Below are 20631 nucleotides of genomic sequence, written 5' to 3' on the forward strand. Positions count from 1 at the left end.
AAGACAAACCCGAACTTTATAGTGGGGCGATCCGTCTCAGTCACGGGGAAGGTCGGATCCAACGGACGCGGTCGGAACTACTTCTCCGCAACTTCGTGTTGGTCTAGAGCCAATGGCATAAAGTCTGGACATCAACAGACGTACTAGTATTGCCTGGAGGTAGCAAGAAAGTTGACATTTTGGGGGACATGAGGCATTTAAACATGACACGAGTGTATGAATTGGCTTCGAGACATGCAGAATAGCGAGATTCCCTAGAACCTTGAGTACTGAGACTCAGTATCACAAGCTTAAGTACGCTTGAGATCAAAGCGGTGGACGCAAAACATATGAACTGATAAAAGTTTCATTGCTGTTCATGGGGATTGTTGCGGGGCGTGGGGCAGCGGGGGCGGGGCGAACCGGAGACGCTATATTTGCCAAGAGTCTGGGACGCTCCTCGATATCAACACGAGATCGACACGGTATCTAAATGTATTTCAGGAATACGGGGAAGATGAGTTGATTTACATTTCGTATTTGGTAAGTACGGGGTATCCTCTTTTGTTATTCGATAAATCCGTTGCGTCGCGTCGGGATGGCGGTTTCTTTGAAATGTTTAAAGCGAGAAAGGAAGCGCTGTACTGCGCTGTAACCTGTTACAGTTGTCAAGGAACGATCAGTATCACGATTCATAATTTATGGATGCAAGTGCCATTGTTTGGCTGTATTGATTTTAGACGCTGACGCACTTATGACGCACATTCCTTTCTTTGCGCCTTCCCCTGCACTGGCTTGCTTAATTTCCTCTACCTTTTTGTTCTGACTTAACATCTAACATTTTACGATGTGGTGGATGAACCCGGGGAAGGAGGTTCTGAACGTCGTCAGTGAATGTCCAATAATTGCAATGGATCGCGGCTTGCTCATTTGCAGTATCCAATAATCCTAGCTGTTCAACCGTATCCTTGCCCCGTATGTGGAGAATTTGGATATGAACCAAGTCAATTACGGAATTGGACAAGGTATTAGCTCTCTGAGGTTCTGTGTATCCTCAAACTGACTCTGTCAATAGGCCAATTGACCCTCAAAAATCTACGATTGAAGAAGGGCGCACTCGATAAGTTTAGGCTTCCAGTCGACGTGTTAGAAGGTGAATTTCTATCTTCTTTGTCTCCAACTCGGTCTCATAGCGCGCAGGACACCTTGGCAAGTTCACCCTCTCCTTGCACTGGATGAATCTGGGAAACCAGCCGGTCGAGGTCCTGATTGAAGACGTTTACATTTTGGTGGTTCCATCGACGCAGTCTAGTTATGACCCGGAGGAGGAGGAAGAGAGAATGCAGGCAGCCAAGGCTGAACGCCTTCAAAATGCGGAACTATTACACATGCGCGGTCAGGCTGAGACTACTCCAGGTGGGTGGCAAATATTTTGTGTTCCAAGTATCTCATGGTGTCATTCCAGATAGTTCGTCACAAAACCAGGGACTGTGGCAAAGCTTAATGGCCAAAGTAATCAACAACTTACAAGTCACTGTCAAGAATATCCATATTCGTTACGAGGATAAACTGAGCGTTCCAGGGGTATGCTAATTCTAATGGTTTATCGGAAACGCATCTTAACATCTTAATTAGCATCCCTTTGCTGCCGGACTGACACTGGCAGGTTTTGAAGCGGTGTCAGTGGATGAAGAGTGGCAGCCCGTATTCATCGAAAGCACTGCCGGAGCCATTCACAAGGTTGTTTTCAATCCACGCATGTTGGACAATATCTTACTCCCAATCAGCTGGCAAACCTGCAATCTTTGGCAGTATACTTTGACACCGACTCCTCGAGTATAGCCGGTTTACCTCCCAATGAATCCATACGGAAATTCCACGATATGGTGCGTTGGCGCTTATGCCTGGGCAACATCCACTAACGAAGATCAGATCGCGTCTGGAGTTCAGAGTGCAGAGCACCAATTCATATTGAAGCCAGTATCCGGAGAAGGCAGAGTTCGTGCATGATTTCCTCACCTGCTTCCTATATTGACCGCTGTTTAGGTTGTCGTGAACCATAGAGTGGATAATCATACCCCCCGTTTCGACCTGCAACTATTATTTGATGAGATAGGTGTTGCATTGGACGACCATCAATATCGAGATGTAATATCTCTGTTGGATATGTATCATGTGTATATTAGACAACATCAGGTAACCGATTTGGTTGCCCATTCCAAACAGCAGAACTTACATCCCTCTAGTATCGCAAATACCGTCCCGGCGATGAGGAGTTCTCCATCAATGCAGCCGGTGCCCGATTACACTTTGCTGGAGTAGCAATACTGGAAGAAGTGAGAGAGAAGAACAGGAAGTGGACATGGGCTTATTTCGCAGAACGTCGAGACGACAGGAATAAGTATGTTGACCTATTTCAACGAAAACAGTTGGGCGTGCTACCTCTGGTGGTAAGCACGGCTTTCTTTCCACCTTGAAACACTCGTCATTTCATCCTACAGGACCAGAAAGACTTGGACACTCTGGAACGAAAACTATCATATGAAGACATTCGATTTTATCGGTCTATCGCTCGTTCTAAACTTCGCAAGGATACAGCATTGCGGAAAAGGCTAGAAGAGGAGAAGGCAAAGCAACAACCAACGAAGCAGAGCTGGTCCAGTTGGCTGTGGGGTTCTTCTGAAGAAGACACCAAGCAAGAAGATCCCGCGTTTGGCGGTCCGATGACCGACGAGCAGCGGCAGCAGCTATATGAGGTCCTCGACTATGATGAGAAGAGTGCAGTAGTTGAAGCTCTCGAAGCACCGCGAGACTCATTGAAGGCTCGTTTGTCAGCCAGGCTGAATAGAGGTTCTTTCGTTCTGAGGACTGACCCTCATGGGACGGCTGATGAAATCATCTCCGTCATCTTCGATGTTTTCCGGGCCAATGTCGTTCAAAGGGCAGACAATCTGGAGGCATCCGTTTCGCTTGGTGGTTTTGAAGTATTGGATGGTACTACTCAAGGGACGCTTCATCCTCAGATTGTATCCGTCAAAGACATCCCAAGTTCTTGGGATGAGCAGGATCAAGACGACTCTTTCTTATTCGTGAAGTTCGAGAACAAGCCACTCGACGAGCGCGCCGATAACGCCTTAACCGTTCGCATGCGGCACATGGAAATTGTTTACCACAAAGGATACGTAGAAGCGATCTACAAATTCTTCAAACCTCCTGAAAGCCAGCTCGAATCCGTCGAAGCGCTACTGGTAAGACCATACGAAACTCTAATTCGAAAACTAACGGGCCTATAGAATGCTGCCAGTCAAACTTTAGAAGGGCTCAGTAAGGAGACACGAGCTGGATTGGAATTTGCCCTCCAAAATCACAAAACAATCGACATACAGATGGACATGAACGCCCCTGTCATCATCATCCCAGAGGAGTGAGCCTTCCAGGGAGAATATTCTGCATACATTGACCTCATCACTAGTGTGACGACAAAATCGTGCAAGCATTTACTCATCGATGCCGGTCATATGGCAATCGAAAGTGACCTGGCGGATAAAGAGGCCATTCGAGCAGTCCATCTGAAGCGTAATCAGCAATATAGCGACGAGGACCACAAACGGCTCGAAGGTCTGATGTACGATAAAGTATCCCTGAAGTTGAAGGATGCCCAGGTCAGTTTAACGAAAGGGTTCCAGTCAGGAAGTTTCTGATGCTTGATGTTTTCTTTAGTTCATTCTTGGTAATGATCTTGAATCATGTCGTAGGGCTTTGACGTCGGAGAACGACAATGCGTTGCACCTTGTGGAGCGTATCAATGTTGACCTTCAGGTCCAAAACTCCATTGTACCATCTGTTTTGAGTCTTTCAAGGTTTAAAGTGTCAGGAAATCTTCCGACCTTGCAGGTTAACCTGTCTGATATCAAATACAAATCGCTAATGCGACTTATTGATGTCTGCATACCGAAGTTCGGCGACGATGACGCACCACCTACGTCAGACCACGTTCCTGCGAAGTTTCCACTTGCAGCAGGTCTTTTCAGTCAAGGAGAACAAGAGTACAACCTCGAGGATGACGCTGAGGGCGAGGCTGATGCGTCTCGAGATGAGTTTTTTGAAGCTAGCGATGAATTCGTTGATGTATGTCAATTACCTATGCCAAGCTAGAGTCTCTATTAACGTTACTTCTAGCGACCAGATATCCATCAACACATCTTCGATTTTGATTTCCACGTGGACGAACTTAAGGTTAATCTATACAAGGCAACAGCGGACAACGTCGAGAAAGCGCTTGGCAATGTTTCGCTCGACAAATTTTCATTGATTTTTGCATTGGCCAAATACGACATGAAGGTGGATGTGAATCTACGGTAAGTGCGCTCGCTCCGTAGTGTGGGCTCTCCGACTGAAATTCAAAAAAGGGCGCTTTCCATGGATCTCGTTCAACCCGATGCCGATCCAATCAAATTCATGTCTTCTTTGGAACTGGACTCGTCACAGGACAAGGACCTCTTGAGCGTCACCTATACCCGCATTCAGCAGCAATCACCCCAGTACTTCAGCGTCTATGATGGGGTTGAACAAAAGGTCGACGTGAAGATCTCCACTTTCATCTTCCGCGCAGCTCCCGAACCGGTCCTCTCTTTATACGATTTCATTATGACCACTTTCGTCCCTCAACCTACCGATGAGATGGCCGTGCAACCAGTACAATCCGGTGCACCGGAGACAGGCGCACCAAAGCCAAGCAACGCCGAGGGAGGCAAAATACACGTGGCAGTCAAACTTGCGAGCGTTCAAGGTAGGCGTTAATCGTGACTCACGCTATCATTTTTAATTCTCTTGAAATAGTTGTACTTGTGAATGGGCAGGCAAGCCTGGCTACACTCTCCTTGTCGACGGCAGACGTTGACGTGTTGTTGCGACCCAAAACCATGCGTGTATCTGGTCGTCTCGGAAGTTTGTCGCTCAGTAACGACAGCGAACTATACACAGTCCGACCAGAATTTGATCAGATCATGTCTATCGAGGGGCAGAACTTCGCCGAATTTCTGTACGAGACATATGATCCAGATGCGGAAGCTTACAATGGTGTCAAAACTTTCGTGGATTTGAAAGCAGCTTCTGTCAAGCTCCATTTTCTAGAATCGCCTCTGCACGACATATACTTGTTCCTAGTGAAGCTCGCCAAACTGAAGGGCCTGTACGACGCAGCTACCCAGGCTGCAGTTCAAAGTGCCCCAGAGATTGAACGAATGCGATTTGATGTTTCTGTCAAGTCTCCAATCGTCGTGTTTCCTTCAGATCCCACACGCTCCCGAGACGCGCTCGTACTGCGGTTAGGAGAAATCTCGGCCCGCTCATCGGAAACAGAACCTAACAGGTTTACCACTGGTCTGAGGGGAATCCAACTTGTCTCCAACATCTATTCTGGTGACGAGCCCTCGGGACTCAAAATCATTGACGATATCGACGTAACGGCGGATGTAGCTCAAGCGGTTGGCATAGATCGGGCTCATGATTTCGACCAGCCTGATACACAGGTAGGACACTCGTCTTGGCTTACATACAGCCTGTCTGTTAACTTGGGATTAAAGGTTATCGTCAAGATCTCGGATGTCCGACTTCATTTGACACAAGTCCAATACGGAATTCTTATTCGCTTAAGTCAAGCAATACCCAGAGTTCTGGCTGGAGCTCCTGAAGGATACGCAGAAGCAGAATCGGTGGCGTCCGCGAGTCCTTCTCCAACTCCTGATTCTACAAATGACTCTCGGCAAGCGTTGGTGCAATTGGGACCCGAGCTACAGATAGTGCCCTCTGCAGATCGTCGCAGTTGGACTACCATAGATTTGGTCGTGACCGTCGATACGGTGAAGCTTCATTTGTACGACGAGCTAGCTACCACCGCCTGCTAAACTCAAAGAGCATGGTATCGCAAGGTTCGCTTTGAACCGGAGCGAACTCCGGTACAAAATGCTATCAGACGGCTCCGGTGAAGCCCAAGTGGTGCTCAAGTCTTTCACCTATGAGCAATACCAGACCAGGAAACACCAAATTCCGAGAAATTATTCCCGCTGCACAACATGACCGCAACCAGTTTATGATTCTCTATACCATGGCTGGAGGTTCCAAAGGTTCATCTTTGGCTATCTTGACTATTGATTCTCCTCAGATCATCTTCGCTGTCGATCCTGTCTTCCGGTTGATCAACTTTTTCACCAGCTGCCTTTGACGTAAGTGATGCCGAGAAATCGCCTGCAAGTTATCCGACAAGCGACAGCGTCGAAGTGGAAAGTAACCAGTCGAGTCTGGACTTCCGCATTGACTTACACGATGTCTCTGTCAATGTCCTCGAAAATGACGCCGACGCTGATACCCAATCCATCAAGCTCACTATCAAACAAATAATGCTTTCGCAGCAGGTACGACTGATAATATGCAAACGTGCATACCCGCTGATGCAAGATCGCTAGGGCATACTTGCGCTCACTATCAACCGCCTGGGAATGTCTTTGATATCCATGGGGAGGGAGTCTGACACCGTTCGATTTCTGGATGATGTCGACATGACTTTTTCACTGGACAGTCGGTCAAATATGTCACAACAAATGACAAGCATTGAAATCAATGCTAAACCCATCGTATTTCGAGCATCATACCGCGATATCAATCTGATCACTGCCATCGTCAACAAGGCTATTGAGCTTCACGGAAACTCCCAGTTGGATGGTCCCACGAACAGAGTCGCTAACTCTCAGCCTATTCCCAGATCTGATACCCATGTGTCCACTAAAAAATCCTCTAAGAGTGCCACCAGAACTCGCTCTCATCCGGTTGGTAAGGCTCGTATATCAATGTCAAAAGAACAGGTGAAGTCGCTTTCTCATAAGTATATGCATATCGTTGACGTTGATATATTCGTAAAAAGTTAAAATGCTCCTTCGATGGATTCCGTCTTGTCTTGATTGGAGACATGCATGAGCAACCGATGCTGCATCTCAAAGTGAAAAGATTCATCGTCGGTGCCAAGGACTGGTCAGGTGCTGTACGTCTCTTGTACCGGATTAGAGGGAGCATTTTAATCGCATCCTACATAGTTACACGCTACGACTACAATAGCGACCCACATCAGTTATTGGAACCTCACTAATTCTCATTGGGAACCCCGTATGTTAATCTCTCTGTTATAGCCTGTTGATTCACGTAGCCTCTTTCAGTGATTGACCCATGGACATTCACAATCACAGTAAGCTTACCTTTTTTGTTGCTTACGATGCCTTATTCAGGGCGGATAGGCTTCCAAAGAAGATGCTGCTAGCGGCATCAATATAGGACTTTCAGCTCGAGAAGCGTCTGGACTTGAACCTCAGTACAACATTTGCAGAATTGGCCATTACTACGGCAAATATGTGGAGCGAAGAAGGAGAACGTGTTCTGCAAAGAGCCCGCGGCAGTTATGCGCCTTACCGCATTCGCAACAGAACGGGCTCTACCATCCAGGCGTGGTCAGATGATACTAGCAGGAGGTTCAAGCGATGGGGAATCCGTCAAAATCTTGAATGAAGAAACGAAGGACTGGCGATTTGATGACTGGAAGGCTCTGAGAGAAGTGAGTTTTGTCCCAATCTGATACAAGCCATGCTAAGTTATCAATAGCACGTTGCATCATCAGGACAACATAGTATTGGCGTGCAGGTGGTTGGTGCGCCTTGGGAGCGGATTCGAAGTATTCCGGTTGACAGAGAAGGAGAATTCACCTTCCCTCTGAAGCCCCGAACCGAGAAGCTTGTGAATCGTCTACTGTGCGAAGTCAAAGTCATCGACAATGTCAAAATCGTTACTATACGCTCGACGTACAAGATTGAAAATCACACGCTCTATCCCCTAGAAGTCTCGCTTGTTGATGACCGTGGTCAACCTGGCCATTCTCTCGAGAAAATTGTTCCTGGTCAAGACTACGCCATACCAATCGACGCCGTTGCCAATCACAGGATCAGAATACAACCTGATCGTAGGTTGCATTTTGGTTCAGAAATCATGTTATTGAAAACCCCCTTTTAGAGGGATTCGGATACAAGTGGTGTCCTGCGATCCGATGGGAGGACCTGATTTCATTAAAAAGCTTTACTGTCAGATGTCCTCATAACGATCCACGTGAAGCCGCGTTCCGCTTCCAGGCATGTGTTGATACAGATTTTCGAGATCCTGGTTTGAGGTGAGTGTGCACTGTGTTCACATTTGTATCAACTGATTGTTAAACGCACTGCTAGGAAATATCTCAAGATCAATTTGAAGCTCCGGGCTCCTCTAGAGCTGGAGAACCTTCTACCCTACAACCTCCAATACCGAGTCTATGACAAAGACACCGACCAGAATTGGCGAAGCTATCTGCGGAAAGGAGGCGTAATGCCTGTGCATTCTGTTGAACTTGGTCACTTAGTCCTGCTCAACGTTGACATAGAGGACAGTGGTACGTGAAACAACTCCAGTGAATAAGAAAGGTAATGGATTGGTTTTAGTGTTCGAACAAAGCGAATTTGCCATCATCAATACCGACGAAAACTCTGACTTCGACGTAGAAAAGCGACTTAGTCTCAAAGATCCTAGGGGCAGAAAGTTAACTCTCAAATTGAACTACGTGTTAGTTTACTTTTCCTTATTCGTCAACTCATTAACTAACACACTACTTTCTACAGGCGGTATCCCGATTCCGGAGGCGCTTTCAAAGTTCAAATATACAGCCCTTACGTCGTTGTCAATAAAACTAGATTGCCTTTCGCTATCCGATCGGTTCGATCGACACGATCCCAAGAGGTAGCAGGTGACGATCGCCAAGGTTCGTTCAGGTTTTATTATACCCTGATATACCACTGATACCATTTGGCTCATAGACGAACTTACGAAGCCGGTACCGTTTTGTATGCTTTATCTGTCCTCAGTCTAGGTTATCCATTGACTTCGTCTTAGTACTATCTCATCAAGCAGACAATGGGCATGAGTTCTGTTTGAAGTTGGGGGACTCCGCTTGGTCGAAGGTCTCGAGTTTCGCGAACTTTTATCTCGATCTCAATTTCACACCCGTCTTAGCATTTCAGTGTAGAGGCACCCGCTGCAGAAACCGCCCTGGTCGTAGCATCTCAGACATCGAAGCTAGATGAGCTACACGTTGGATTATCCTGGGGTGAAGGATCAGGGAAGTACAAATTGACGAAGGTTTTGACGCTTGCTCCTCGATTCCTAGTCAAAAACAAACTTTCCGAGCCCATTGTTTTCCGCGTGCACGGCGTCGCTCTAGGAGACCGTTCAACGCTACGCCCAGACGAACAGGTGTCCCCTTACTACCCTTCGAGCCGGCCCGGAAAAATTGTTAACGGTAGCGTTTCCAGGGCTTGAACGCTCAATGGTGATCAGAAAGATTTTTTCCTGTTTTTCCACAGCTAATAGCTTTTTCAGGTCACCGCCAATCAACATAGAAGACATAGGTTCCGTACACTTTCAGATTAAGAAGTCCCGGAGGGAAGAACGAAGACATGCGCCTGATACGTGCCGATGTAAAACTCGACGGATCAACCATCTTCGTGTCATTTGCGTCTGGCGGGAATGAATGGCCGTTTTTGATAGAAAACGGCAGTGATTCCGCCTTCTCTTTCAGTCAGCGGGTATGGTTATTTTACGGGCAGTATTTTGCTGTGGTTCTAATGCTTCTTATAGGACACCCGTGACGATTCTAACCGTGCAACGAAATCGAATCCTGTTTACACAATAGCGCCTCATACATCCTTGCCGTATGCTTGGGATTACCCTGCTTCACGAGACAAAAATATCACCCTGGCCATCAATGGGTCTCGCCGTGTCATCGACATTATGGAGATCGGCAATCTGGTCCCTTTCAAATATAATGTATGTTACACCTTTTCTGCGACAAGTATTGTCTCATCAGTGACTCCAAAGGACGGACAACGTAATCGGATAGTCTCTCTCGATGTCCGTGCGGATGGGCATAAACAGATCTTGCGAATCACAAATTATAATCCGGAACATAGTCTATACAAACCCAAGAACAGAAGTCTGTCCGGTTCTGTCTCGAGACAAGATACCATTTCCAGCGCAGAGGCTTTTGAGGCCATTACAGAAGACATAGTTCCGACGTTTGGATTCAGCATCAACTTTGCCGGTATCGGGATCTCGTTGGTCAACCGCCGATTAATTGAAGTCATATTCGTGTCAATGAACACGTTGTCATTTGATTATACCAACAGTCCTGTGGCTCAGACAGTCAATATCTCTTGCGGGAACCTGCAGATCGACAATCAACTACATGATGCACTTTATCCAGTCATTCTCCAGCCCACACCTATGCCCAAAGAATCCAATGGAGTCGCTCCATTGCCAACTGTACAAGCTTCAGTAATCTGGCTAAACGATGCAGGTAATGTTAGTACCAGGAAATCTATTCATTTACTAACGCATTCTAGAACATGGGGTTTTGTTCATCAAATATTGTTCCATCCTGTTGCAGGCATTGACAATTGAAGCTGACGAAGACCTTCTTTTCTCCATCTACGACCTTACTCAGATTCAAGGTGCCTCATGGGAGGCAGGTGTGGAGGAGTGAGTCCCTTGCTGCTCGAGGTGGATGGCAACTGACATGAAAATCAGTGTATTAATCCAGGATGCTGATGTTATACCAGAACCAAAAGAAACAACTGTTGGTCAGGAACTATACTTCGAAGTGCTGGAATTGCAACCCATCAAGTTATCCTTATCTTTTATGCGTACGGAACGAGTTAGCAGCGAGGAAAAGTACGCCGCGACAATTTTAATTTCATTCAAGTCGTACTCAATACTTCCAACTAGGCTTAGCATTAGAAACCCCTTGGCTGTCGTTGTGAATGCTCTGACAATGACAGTAGGAAACATCAATGATGCACCACTGGAGATGAACGCCCTTGCGATAAAGGATATGCGCCTAAATTTCCCCGAGCTTCAGAGTCGCATAACGTATCATTATCGACAAGATGTCCTTCGTCAGCTTTACCGTATCCTTGGATCAGCTGACTTCATTGGTAACCCTGTTGGTCTCTTCACCAACGTCAGTTCTGGGGTCGCAGATATTTTCTACGAACCGTTCAATGGTGTTGTCATGCACGGGAACAAAGAGTTGGGCATTGGTCTTGCTAAGGTAAAAAAAATTTCGTCTCCCGTCTGCATTTATCTAAACGGCACCAGGGCGCGGCGAGTTTCGTGAAGAAAACCATCTTTGGACTCAGCGATAGTATGACAAAGTTTACCAGTAGCGTTGGCAAAGGTCAGATAGCATTTTTGTGCTTCACATTGCTTTTGACTCTCGGTCAATCAGGTATATCAGTGGCAACATTCGATTCCGAGTATCAAGCTCGTCGAAGGATGACGCAGCGCAGGAATAAACCGCGTCATGCTATGTACGTGCAACTTGATCGCTTTGCCATCCGAAGCTGACCGCAATAAAGCTACGGTGTAGCCGCTGGCGGGGAAGCTTTAGCGACTAGTGTCGCCAGTGCCTTTGAAGGCGTTGTGGTAGATATCCGGTCGATCTATAGTTGGCGCAGTCGTTAACTCTACCATCAGATGAAACCTTACGAAGGTGCTGAGTCTGGGGGTGCATATGGATTTTTCAAAGGTGTGGGAAAGGGGGTTATTGGGTATGCGATTTTCTTTGTATACCCCACCCTCTCATATTTTCTCTAGTGCAGTCACCAAACCAGTTGTTGGTGTTTTTGATCTTGTGTCGAACGTATCCGCAGGTAAGTATGCATCACTAAAACCTTTGCCTTCAGACCCGAACTTTCCCCATTAGGTGTGCGGAACACCACTACGGTATTCGACAACCCGGAGAGGGATCGCGTACGCTTGGTTCGTGAAACCCTTTCTTTTTCTTCTTACAAGTCGCCAATGTTTTTTTACAGCCCCGTCTAGTACCCTCCGATGGTGTCTTAATTGTAAGCAGTTTCCTTTTCATTGTCTGGCATTGTGAACAGGATGTTTAGCCATACTCATCTCGCGATGCTTTGGGACAATACTGGATGCGAGATCTCAACAACGGTGCATATCGCAAAGAAAGCTATGTGGCTCACTTCAGTTAGTATTTGATCTGCTTTTTATCTTTCGTGTCCATTGATGTTCGATAACTTCGTCTAGACTCTCCCGGAAGCGACAACGTTGTCCTGCTTACGGCTTCCCGGGTGCTGTCGTTATGGTCGAAAAGGCTCAGATTAGACTGGGACCTTCCGTTCACCGAGGTTCAAGGAGTAACGGTCGAGGATACCGGAATTCGTTTTGCGCACAAGGCCGGGAAGGAGCATGACAAATTCGTTTTCATACCAGACAAATCTTCTCAGAGCTGGTTCTTCGACAGGGTTGCAGGGGTGGTGAGAGCTTTCAATCTGCGGCGTCGAATGGAAGGATGATGATATACCTTCGCGTGCATTCCTTGGGACTTGATGTTAATGGATAGATAGATAGACATGAACTGTATAGTATTCGCTACCAGAAACCAATTGTGTACACACTTGCAAATATGTATAATAAAATAATATGGATCCAAAACAGACAAAATGGTCGATGGACAGTTAGTTAGGGAATATGTGTAGGGGTATTTGTATATTTGTTAGTTCAACTCTTCCGAAGCTTCAGAAGGTAACGACTCGGCGTCCTGACTTAAAGTAGGACTAGACTTTGGCTGGGCATGGGTAGTGGCCGCGCTGTCATTGCGTTCTCGGTGCTTGGAGAAAACAGGGACAGGTTTGCCGAAATCGTCAGGCAAATCGTTGACTATTCCAACCGCAGCCTGCTCGCCATTGATAAGTGGAAGGCCGTGGGTGCTTTCGAAGCTGCCATAACTTCCACGGGGACTGGCCGAGTAGGCGCTCTGGAAGTCAGTGTCGGAGTCGTCGGTGGCACCAGCAACAACAGGAGTAAGACCTGGTGTGGTCGGCGTTGCTTGGGAGGGCCTCGTCGCACTCAATGAAGCGCCAGAAGAGATTTTTCGAATGGGAACAGGCTCCGGTGTGCTCTGTTCGTCACGACTCGCGTCCGACATTGAACGGCGAGTGGGCGTGGCGCTGCCTGTTTCCGACGTTTTGATAAACAAGGTACGACGAGGAGATTTCGGCACAGGAGATGATGTGGACCTTGGAGCTTCGGTATGCGTACTAGTCTGGCTTGACGAAGCGGTATTGCTCCTTTTCCAATGTTTCGTAGGTGTCTTGTTGAAGGTCCTGCTACTCGATGAGGGTTGAGAACGAGCAGATTCTGACATTGACACATCATCCTCGCTCTCCTGAGAAACCTGACGTCTCCATTTAGCGGCTCGACGTTCAGTAGCAAGAGCGGTTTCAAGCTGATCACAATATTGTTAGTATTGTAAAGAAGTGAAATAATATGATGAAACAAACCTTCTGTTGTATCTCCAAGACCTTCTGAGCAATCTTGTCGCTTTTTTGGCTAATTCCCTCATCCACGGCGTTCATCCCATCTTGAGGGACATCAACCTCAGTTGCAGAGAATCGTTTCTTCTTGGAGGGAGACATAGGAGGTTCTTCCTCGTCGTCTTCTTCAATTGTCCCTGTCTTGCGCTGGACTTTCTCAACGTGTTCCACGCTATCCTCCTCATAGGATTCTGCGAGTGTTGATTCCGTCCCAAACGAACGTAAATGACGTGTTTTCCCAGCGTCACTGGTCCGTCTAGATCGGGGAGTTGAGAAGGAGGACAGGCGGCTGCTGGGACGGCTATTAGGACGCGAGCTCCCGTAGTCCGATTCTTCTACTCCAACAGCCATGGAAAGCAACGCCCTTTCGATCTGTGCCTCGACCTCGGCAATCATTTCGGTACGTTCTTGCTCCATCCTATCCATGGTTTCTTTCATGGTCTCCAACTCAGACATAGCCTCCTTGTGTGCCATCTCCGTTTCTTTCAGCTCTATAAGATAAAGATGTTACTTTCAGAGCACTTTTCGATAAATGATGTGCTCACGATTCTGTAGCTTGTTCTTTTCAACTGCCGTCAGAGTCACTAATCCGGACAATCGCTTGGTCTCCCTCTGCTCTTTGTTGATTTTAGCTCTGAGTTGATTGGCCTCTGCGCTCAGTTTTTCTGCGTACTGTTCGAAGGTGACAAATTTATCCCTCCACAAATCAGACTCGGTCATTAGGAAGTTGAGTCGGCGGGATAGACGCCCAATCTTAGTTTCCAGGTCATCGCGCGCATCAACGAAGGCAGTAGCACGCTTTCGGATAGACAATTGGATAAGTTGTTCGGCTGCTGTAAGCTGAGGGGGCCGCCTGACACTCCCAAACATTCCGATCCTTCTCAAGAACGATGGTTTCTTGTACTAACAAAAGATATGCGTCACCGGCACGCCACAGCTCGAGATGTATCTGCATACCTTGTCCTGTAACACGCTGTCAAAAGCTTGAATGATACGCGTCGAGTGCCACCAGTCAGGAGGTTTGATTTGATCAGCAACTGCGGTGGACGAGGCACCACGTTTGGCTTGAATCTTGCAAACAGGTCTGAAGCGGCCTGCCGGGAACGCCTCCTTGAATTCACTACAGGGCAATTGAGTGTGTGAAAAAGTGGTGGGAGTACAATCCAAACCTGGGTACTGAGTGATCCGGATGATAATGAGCCTCAAAGGCAGCCAATAATCGCTGCCTATATTTCTCCCTTTGTTGCTTCGTGGAAACAACGCCAACCGGAGGCGAAGGACAGCTCCTGTGAAAAATCATTAAACCATTGCCAGGTATGTAAAAGCATGGTACAAACACGTAGTTAATATCCCTGTGAAGTTAATCAGATTTCATTCAAACATAATTGGATCCGAGAAGACTTACAAGTCACAGACGCAGACTTCAGATGCAGGACGGACACTATATCTGGCTTCTGTCGCCAGACCCATGATCCATGGGCCGGGATCATCAATGTAAATCTTGGCGTCGCGAGAATGGACCGCAGGAAGCGCAATTCCATTCCATCCCCTGAGTTCTGCTAGATACTTGATCGTATGGACAGCAATCTTGAGCAAAGTGAGCGAACAATATCGTTACATAGCAACGTGAGCGTACCCCGAGTAAGGCGGGATGCCTAGAGAAGAACAAAATGCGGCCAGTTGGGGCCAAAGCAATCTGGACGTCGACCGTTAACCCTATATCTGGAGATGACAGTGTGGTCCCGTACCTCGCAGATGGTCAGAATGTTGTCAATGTTCAGGCACTTGAACAACGGCCACATGGTGAAATTGATGTCTACTAATCCTCGGCCAAAGTCCAGTCCGCCTGGGAATCGAGCAATGACTTCCAAGCTGGACTCGGTGCTGTCCCCGCGAGGGCTGGCATCTAATTTGATGAGATCTCCTGCACGGGGAGCCGGGTGAGCAAGGATCTTAGAGATCTGCAGAGTATGTGATTGTACATCCTTGGAAAAGCGAGCCCATGAGAGAGTTAGGTAGTCGCGCATCAAGTCATACACAGGATGTCGCGAGACAAGAGCTGGGGAAGAAAAGAACATAAGATATAAAAGTGGAAGTAGCTTGAAGCTTGAATGAATAACTCACTGAGGGCATAAGGAAGCCAGAAAACTGTATCTCCAGGAAGGAACAGAGTACTTTCTCCTGGTCCGTGGCCGACGGTGCTAGCGACCTCGAAGTCACTTTCACTCATGGCACCTTCACCCTCAGTTTCCCCGTCAGTATCTGCATCTGCCCAGGGACCACGAGCGCTCTTCCGGGCGCTGCGGCGAGCTTGGACGCTGGGATCGGTATCGCTTCCAAGACCAACGGCATCTGCTCGGAGATTTTTGATGCGTGATGCAACAAGGGACTGAGCTGACTCTTTTCGAGAACGTCCGGCCTCCAAAGTGCGACGGATAGCTGTGCTACGTTCAGCGTCGGCGTGGGACCAGACCGTAAGGCAGACACCATGATAAGTGACTGTACTGCCCTTGGAATTAGTGTCAGTCGTGGAAGCAGCCGCTTGATGATGAGCCCCATGGCCTAGAAGGCTGGGGGGTCCAAGATAGCTTGACGACGGACGGACAAAGGGGTCATCAGAGTAGGGATATGAAAAAGTAGCCGCTGAAGAGCGATTTTCAGACGAAGACAGAACGGAAGCGCGAAGAAGCTCTCCAGACGCAGAAGGAGCAAGAGGCGTACTTGGAGCAGGCAGAGTGAAGGTAAAGGTATGGATAGTAGATGCTGGTTGCAGAGTAGAAGCAATAACTTCGACTTCACGAGTGAAGGAGAGCTAGAATAACAACCATAAGGATAGATACAGGAGTCACGAAAGAAATAGTGGGCATACCTTGAGAGCCTTGGAGAGCATTTTACCGACTTCCTGTTTGCTGAGAGCGCCGGCACCCTTCATGACTTCCTCACCTTTACCGCGTTTCTTTTTCTTTCCTCCACCGGCGCCTGGACTGACGGTGCTACCAAGGACTTCTGGGCGCCACCAACGACTGACAGCGCCATCGCTGTGATGGAGACCAAGGACAGAGTCCGGGTCAGCGAGAGTCCAAGTATGAGGCGACTTTGGAAGACCTGATACTACATAGAGGGAAGTAAGGGGAGAATTGGGGGTAAAGGAAGGTGCGGGAAGGCCATCACGGGCGGAACGAGTGGAAACGATTGAGGTGCGAGCAGAAGCGGGAATAGGTTCCATACTCCTACGATGCTTGATACCAAGGATGCGAGAAGCCTTATCGCCACGAAAGTGCTGAGAAGGGAAGTAGCCGTTGGGGGCGGTGACTGTTATATAGTCAAGCTCATTGGCGAGGGCGTCGTTGAGCTGGTCGTCGTCGCCGTGTTTGATAATGGAAGAAGAGGATATGCCGTGACCAATGCTGTTGCCGATCGGACTCTTGATTGAGGGGTCCAACTGACCCAACTGGGGGCCGCCCCTGGGGTCCAACCCGTTCTCCTTTTTCGGATCTGTAGCCCTTTCAACTTTTCTTTTTCCTCCACCAAATCCTGTTTGTCTGTCGCTTAGCGACTGATCTGGAAACCGGGACCGAAGCTTCCGCTCGCCTTCCACAGGGCTCGTCGCCCCTCTGGACGCCATTGACGGCGATAAGTTACAAAAAAAATCAAAAGAGTGTCGGTAGTTGAAGGAATGGGCAGAGATGCTACCAAGTAGCTGCTAAAGGTAAAGAGAAAAGGAAGCAAAAATGCTTCCACTCTCATGAGCAGTCTACTTGATTAGTCTATCGCGACCCTGTGCAGGGTCTTCATTTTCTATTCGTTCGCCTGTTCCTAGTCATATCGCTAATTTCACACCCCTGGATCCCCTTCTCCTGCAGGGCATATACGGGAAAGTGCGACAGTGTCCCGAACATGCATAAAAGATGAGCATCAGGGCTTGCAATAGCTTGGATTTAACTGACGGTACCATCTGACACGGACGCGAATTCGAACATCACGATCACGTGTGCCGCGTTGAAATCTAATATTAACACTAAAATATATAAGAATGCAATTAGAAGGTACAGAAATCCTCAGTCCCGTTCCATAAATGTTCTTCTAAGCCATGCCCAACGCCTCGTCGACTTCCCCTTCCCCTTCCCTTTGGGACTCCTCTGCGCAACAGGATCCGCCCCATCTTCCCGGTCTCGGCATTCAGAGTCCAGAACCACGTCTGTTCTCACATTTCCTTCACTCACGGTTCTTCGCCGTGCTACATCAGCTTCATCTCCGCTAATGGACGCACCCACTCCAAAGCCACTGGTCCTTCGTCTCCGTTCCCGAGGGACTATCGAGAACCCTGGACTCACGGCAGAAAGTCCAATCTGGAAACCAGCCCCAGCAAGCGTTGAAACAGTATTCCGCGAGTTTAAAGGTGGTGATAATTGCAAATTATGCAGATGCGAATGGGAATTTAAGCCGGTATATGACGGTATACGACGATGACGGCGCAAAAGGGTATAATCATCCATTGTCGGTCTTCGCCGCCGAGACTGGCCGGCATTGGAGCTAGCAGTGTGTGATTGTTGGATTCTTTCTGATGCTTCTGACAGGGAAATTGTTGGCTGCGGGGGTAGGGGACGATCTAAGCCAAGGTCAAGCCCAAGGCCCGTAGCCGCTGGAAGAGGCATGATAGGCTCTGAGCGACTACCCCACGGTAATTCCTCCACTTCTGGTCTTCTGATGTAGCGAGGGAGAGTGGGCTCAGTAGGGCTGTCTGAGAGTGTGATTTCCGGCTCGCTCGGAGCTGCTTCTTCTACCATTTCTTCGTCACTGATATCGTTGTCGCCGTTCCATGGCTCTACTTCTCCATCTCCAGACTGTATGCTGACGATCCATACCCCACCTAGCAGAATGACAATACCAAGAACCACTAAGCACAGATGTAGAGGTGGAATGAGAGAAAACTGGTTGAAATAGACCAGGCCATTCAGGATTGATGATAGATTATAGAAACAAAACGCCGCTGTTAGTGCATGTGATATTTAGCATTTTACACACGCAAATGAAAAACTTCTCACATGGACAGACCAGGGTCGGACTAGCCAACACCAAGGCCTTGTGAAGGTACCACAGCTGTAGTAACGCAAAGGCCACTAAGCCAAGGACCAGGACCCACGCTTGCCAACGCCAGAATTGGTTGTCTCCTCTTAATGTTAATAACAGGAGCTCAACGCCGCTCTTGGCGAAAAGAAGACACATCCCGGATATGATACCAGAGAATGAGGCATAGGAGATAGCAAGGATAAGACGTGTTCGATTGATGGAACGAAGATCAGGATCGCGCCTTGACAAATTAAGTGAAGGTGATTGTGGTGATTTGCGGTCAAGCAAGGGCGTTCGCTCTGTCGTGATGGTTTCGGTGATAGTGTCGGTAATACCTGTGGTCAAAACAGACGGGTCCTCCGGGAGATTAAAGGAAAGATTGTTTGGTGTGTTGGACTCCGTATCAGAGTGAGTGACACGTCGAGAAAGGGAATACTCCGCAATATGCGTCTGCGTTGCATATAATATAAGACACAATTTGCACGAGAATGGAAAGAAACATACAATGACAAGACTAATAACAACAACGGCTCCGAGCAGCGAGAAGTACGCCACGAAAGCTGGTCTTCTAAATAACCCTAATAAGTCTTCCAAAGAACGAGTTGGCTCCGGAACGATCCCAAAAATGGCTATCAGCACTGCCCCGCCTGCGATGAACAGTGTCCCGAGGATCATCCAGGGTGAGAATACGTCTCCAAGGATTAAATGAGCGAAAAATGCGTTCCATAACAACGACACGGCGCCCAGCGGGGCGAGGATGACGACAGGAAGAGATGCTATTTGGACCAAAGAGCCTACGACATTGGATGAGATAAACACGGCGAATCCCAGTAGCCAAAGACTAGATATGATTAAAGCTGTCAGCAGCAGAAATAGAGAACCACGCAAGGCATGGCAACGTACGGTCTCCTATGTTCGACACGCTTCTCTCCCTCCGGTAAACGTTCATTGAGAACATGCGACTTTCTTTGGATCGTAATCCCAGCCGACTGCAAACATGAGGCTAGAAGACCAAAGATGATGCCGAACCAGAAAATCCCCGAGGTAGAGGCATGCTTTGACGGGGAGAAGGTCATTACAGAGAGGGCTGGATGTTCCCGAAGATCTCCGGAGAAAGTGATAGTTAGATAGTCGACTAGAGCATGCACGTAGTGGTCATCGTTCATCCTCATGTCTCATTGCCGTGGTCGACCATAGCCTGATGGTGATCACGCGACCAGAAGTAAATTAAATGAAAACAAACATTTAATTATTATTTATTTATCAAAACCGGCGGGTTGGCTCACTCTGAACAAATTACAGGCCAAGGCACAAGTCAAATTGGAAATCCCGGGCACCGCGTGTATGAGCGCCGGGTGGGAGACGTTACATCTGATAGTAAAGTAAATAGTCCATGAGTTTGAAAGTCTGTACAGTATCTAAGTCCATTGTAAGTGCTCTGTGGCTATTCGAGTCCAAAGTGATAACGTCCAGGGTGGGTGCGAGATAATGCTGTGCTCTGTCAATTCAACGAGAGCACCTGTAAGTTAGGTGAACTACGCAAAAAAGAGAAAAATGCACCTGGCAGTTCAACGAGAGCGACAGGCGTTCATGCTGAGACCACCAGGTCTATATAGTCCAAGGAAAAAGTGAGACATGGGGAGGAAGCTAAAAGCCCATTAGATCCTGCTATGCTCGAGGACTGTGGCACGTACTCACTGATGAGACGGCTGAGACTCCCGGGGGGAGGCTGACACCGCATATGATAGATATGGGAAGTTATGCGCAGCAGGGCGGCCGATGCCTGTAGGAGAGTGTGAGAAGGAGGTGATACCCGATTAGAGTGATCTCTTACCAATTAGACTTGTGTAAATAATTCCTTTAAACCCGACTAATTGGTCGACAAGTGTCCAACCGATCGTCCAAGTTTACTGAAAAAACTGCCCCCTGGGCACAAGTCAAATTGGAAATCCTGGGCACCGCATGTATGAGCGCTATTGGGTAATAGTACTGTAAGTGCATTGGGAATGTGCACAGTGCAGGCTAGGAGGGGGGTGCTCACATGTTGATCATTGCTTGCAGGATGACTGGGTTCTTGCGAATGTATATTTTGAATGCCTTGGAGGACCAACGGCCATGTGCTTGT

At 47.9% G+C, this 20631-nt stretch overlaps 3 protein-coding genes across 3 annotated transcripts; 1 reads left to right on the plus strand and 2 right to left on the minus strand.

Moving 5' to 3' along the window:
• Positions 1 to 826: 826 nt before the first annotated feature.
• Positions 827 to 12416, plus strand: EV420DRAFT_1617811 (vacuolar protein sorting-associated protein 13; the record flags this gene model as incomplete). Its single annotated transcript, XM_060475283.1, is given in 49 exon segments — positions 827 to 865; positions 932 to 1004; positions 1055 to 1132; positions 1180 to 1413; positions 1445 to 1563; positions 1615 to 1719; positions 1767 to 1865; positions 1912 to 1977; positions 2026 to 2175; positions 2226 to 2429; positions 2481 to 3227; positions 3273 to 3403; positions 3452 to 3641; positions 3700 to 4107; positions 4159 to 4337; positions 4389 to 4768; positions 4819 to 5510; positions 5565 to 5840; positions 5869 to 5984; positions 6010 to 6171; positions 6209 to 6392; positions 6444 to 6691; positions 6740 to 6839; positions 6899 to 7015; positions 7312 to 7516; positions 7536 to 7579; positions 7627 to 7981; positions 8032 to 8185; positions 8241 to 8440; positions 8490 to 8610; positions 8667 to 8806; positions 8938 to 9005; positions 9058 to 9255; positions 9290 to 9452; positions 9487 to 9662; positions 9682 to 9870; positions 9922 to 10399; positions 10446 to 10581; positions 10630 to 10773; positions 10828 to 11152; positions 11200 to 11278; positions 11330 to 11411; positions 11460 to 11526; positions 11578 to 11651; positions 11698 to 11753; positions 11807 to 11862; positions 11916 to 11948; positions 11997 to 12087; positions 12148 to 12416. The coding sequence occupies 49 exon segments, from the start codon at positions 827 to 829 to the stop codon at positions 12414 to 12416; spliced, it is 9000 nt and encodes a 2999-aa protein (XP_060336076.1).
• Positions 12417 to 12516: 100 nt separating this feature from the next.
• On the minus strand, positions 12517 to 17213 carry EV420DRAFT_934246 (DENN domain-containing protein). The gene is made up of 11 exons (XM_060484051.1): positions 16306 to 17213; positions 15561 to 16248; positions 15185 to 15495; positions 15073 to 15132; positions 14842 to 15023; positions 14774 to 14788; positions 14606 to 14722; positions 14394 to 14556; positions 13982 to 14339; positions 13404 to 13927; positions 12517 to 13348 (listed from the first exon to the last, which is right to left on the minus strand). Exons 1-11 carry the CDS (start codon positions 17059 to 17061, stop codon positions 12617 to 12619), a joined length of 3906 nt encoding a protein of 1301 aa, XP_060336077.1. The 5' UTR covers positions 17062 to 17213; the 3' UTR covers positions 12517 to 12616.
• A 281-nt stretch (positions 17214 to 17494) lies between these two features.
• On the minus strand, positions 17495 to 19582 carry EV420DRAFT_1262004 (uncharacterized protein; the record flags this gene model as incomplete). Its single annotated transcript, XM_060467103.1, has 4 exons — positions 17495 to 18426; positions 18482 to 18956; positions 19011 to 19347; positions 19410 to 19582. The coding sequence occupies 4 exons, from the start codon at positions 19580 to 19582 to the stop codon at positions 17495 to 17497; spliced, it is 1917 nt and encodes a 638-aa protein (XP_060336078.1).
• Between the last annotated feature and the right edge of the window lie 1049 nt (positions 19583 to 20631).

Source organism: Desarmillaria tabescens (genome assembly GCF_030435595.1).
Source record: "Desarmillaria tabescens strain CCBAS 213 chromosome Unknown EV420scaffold_5, whole genome shotgun sequence".
In the NCBI taxonomy this organism is placed as follows: Eukaryota; Fungi; Basidiomycota; class Agaricomycetes; order Agaricales; family Physalacriaceae; genus Desarmillaria; species Desarmillaria tabescens.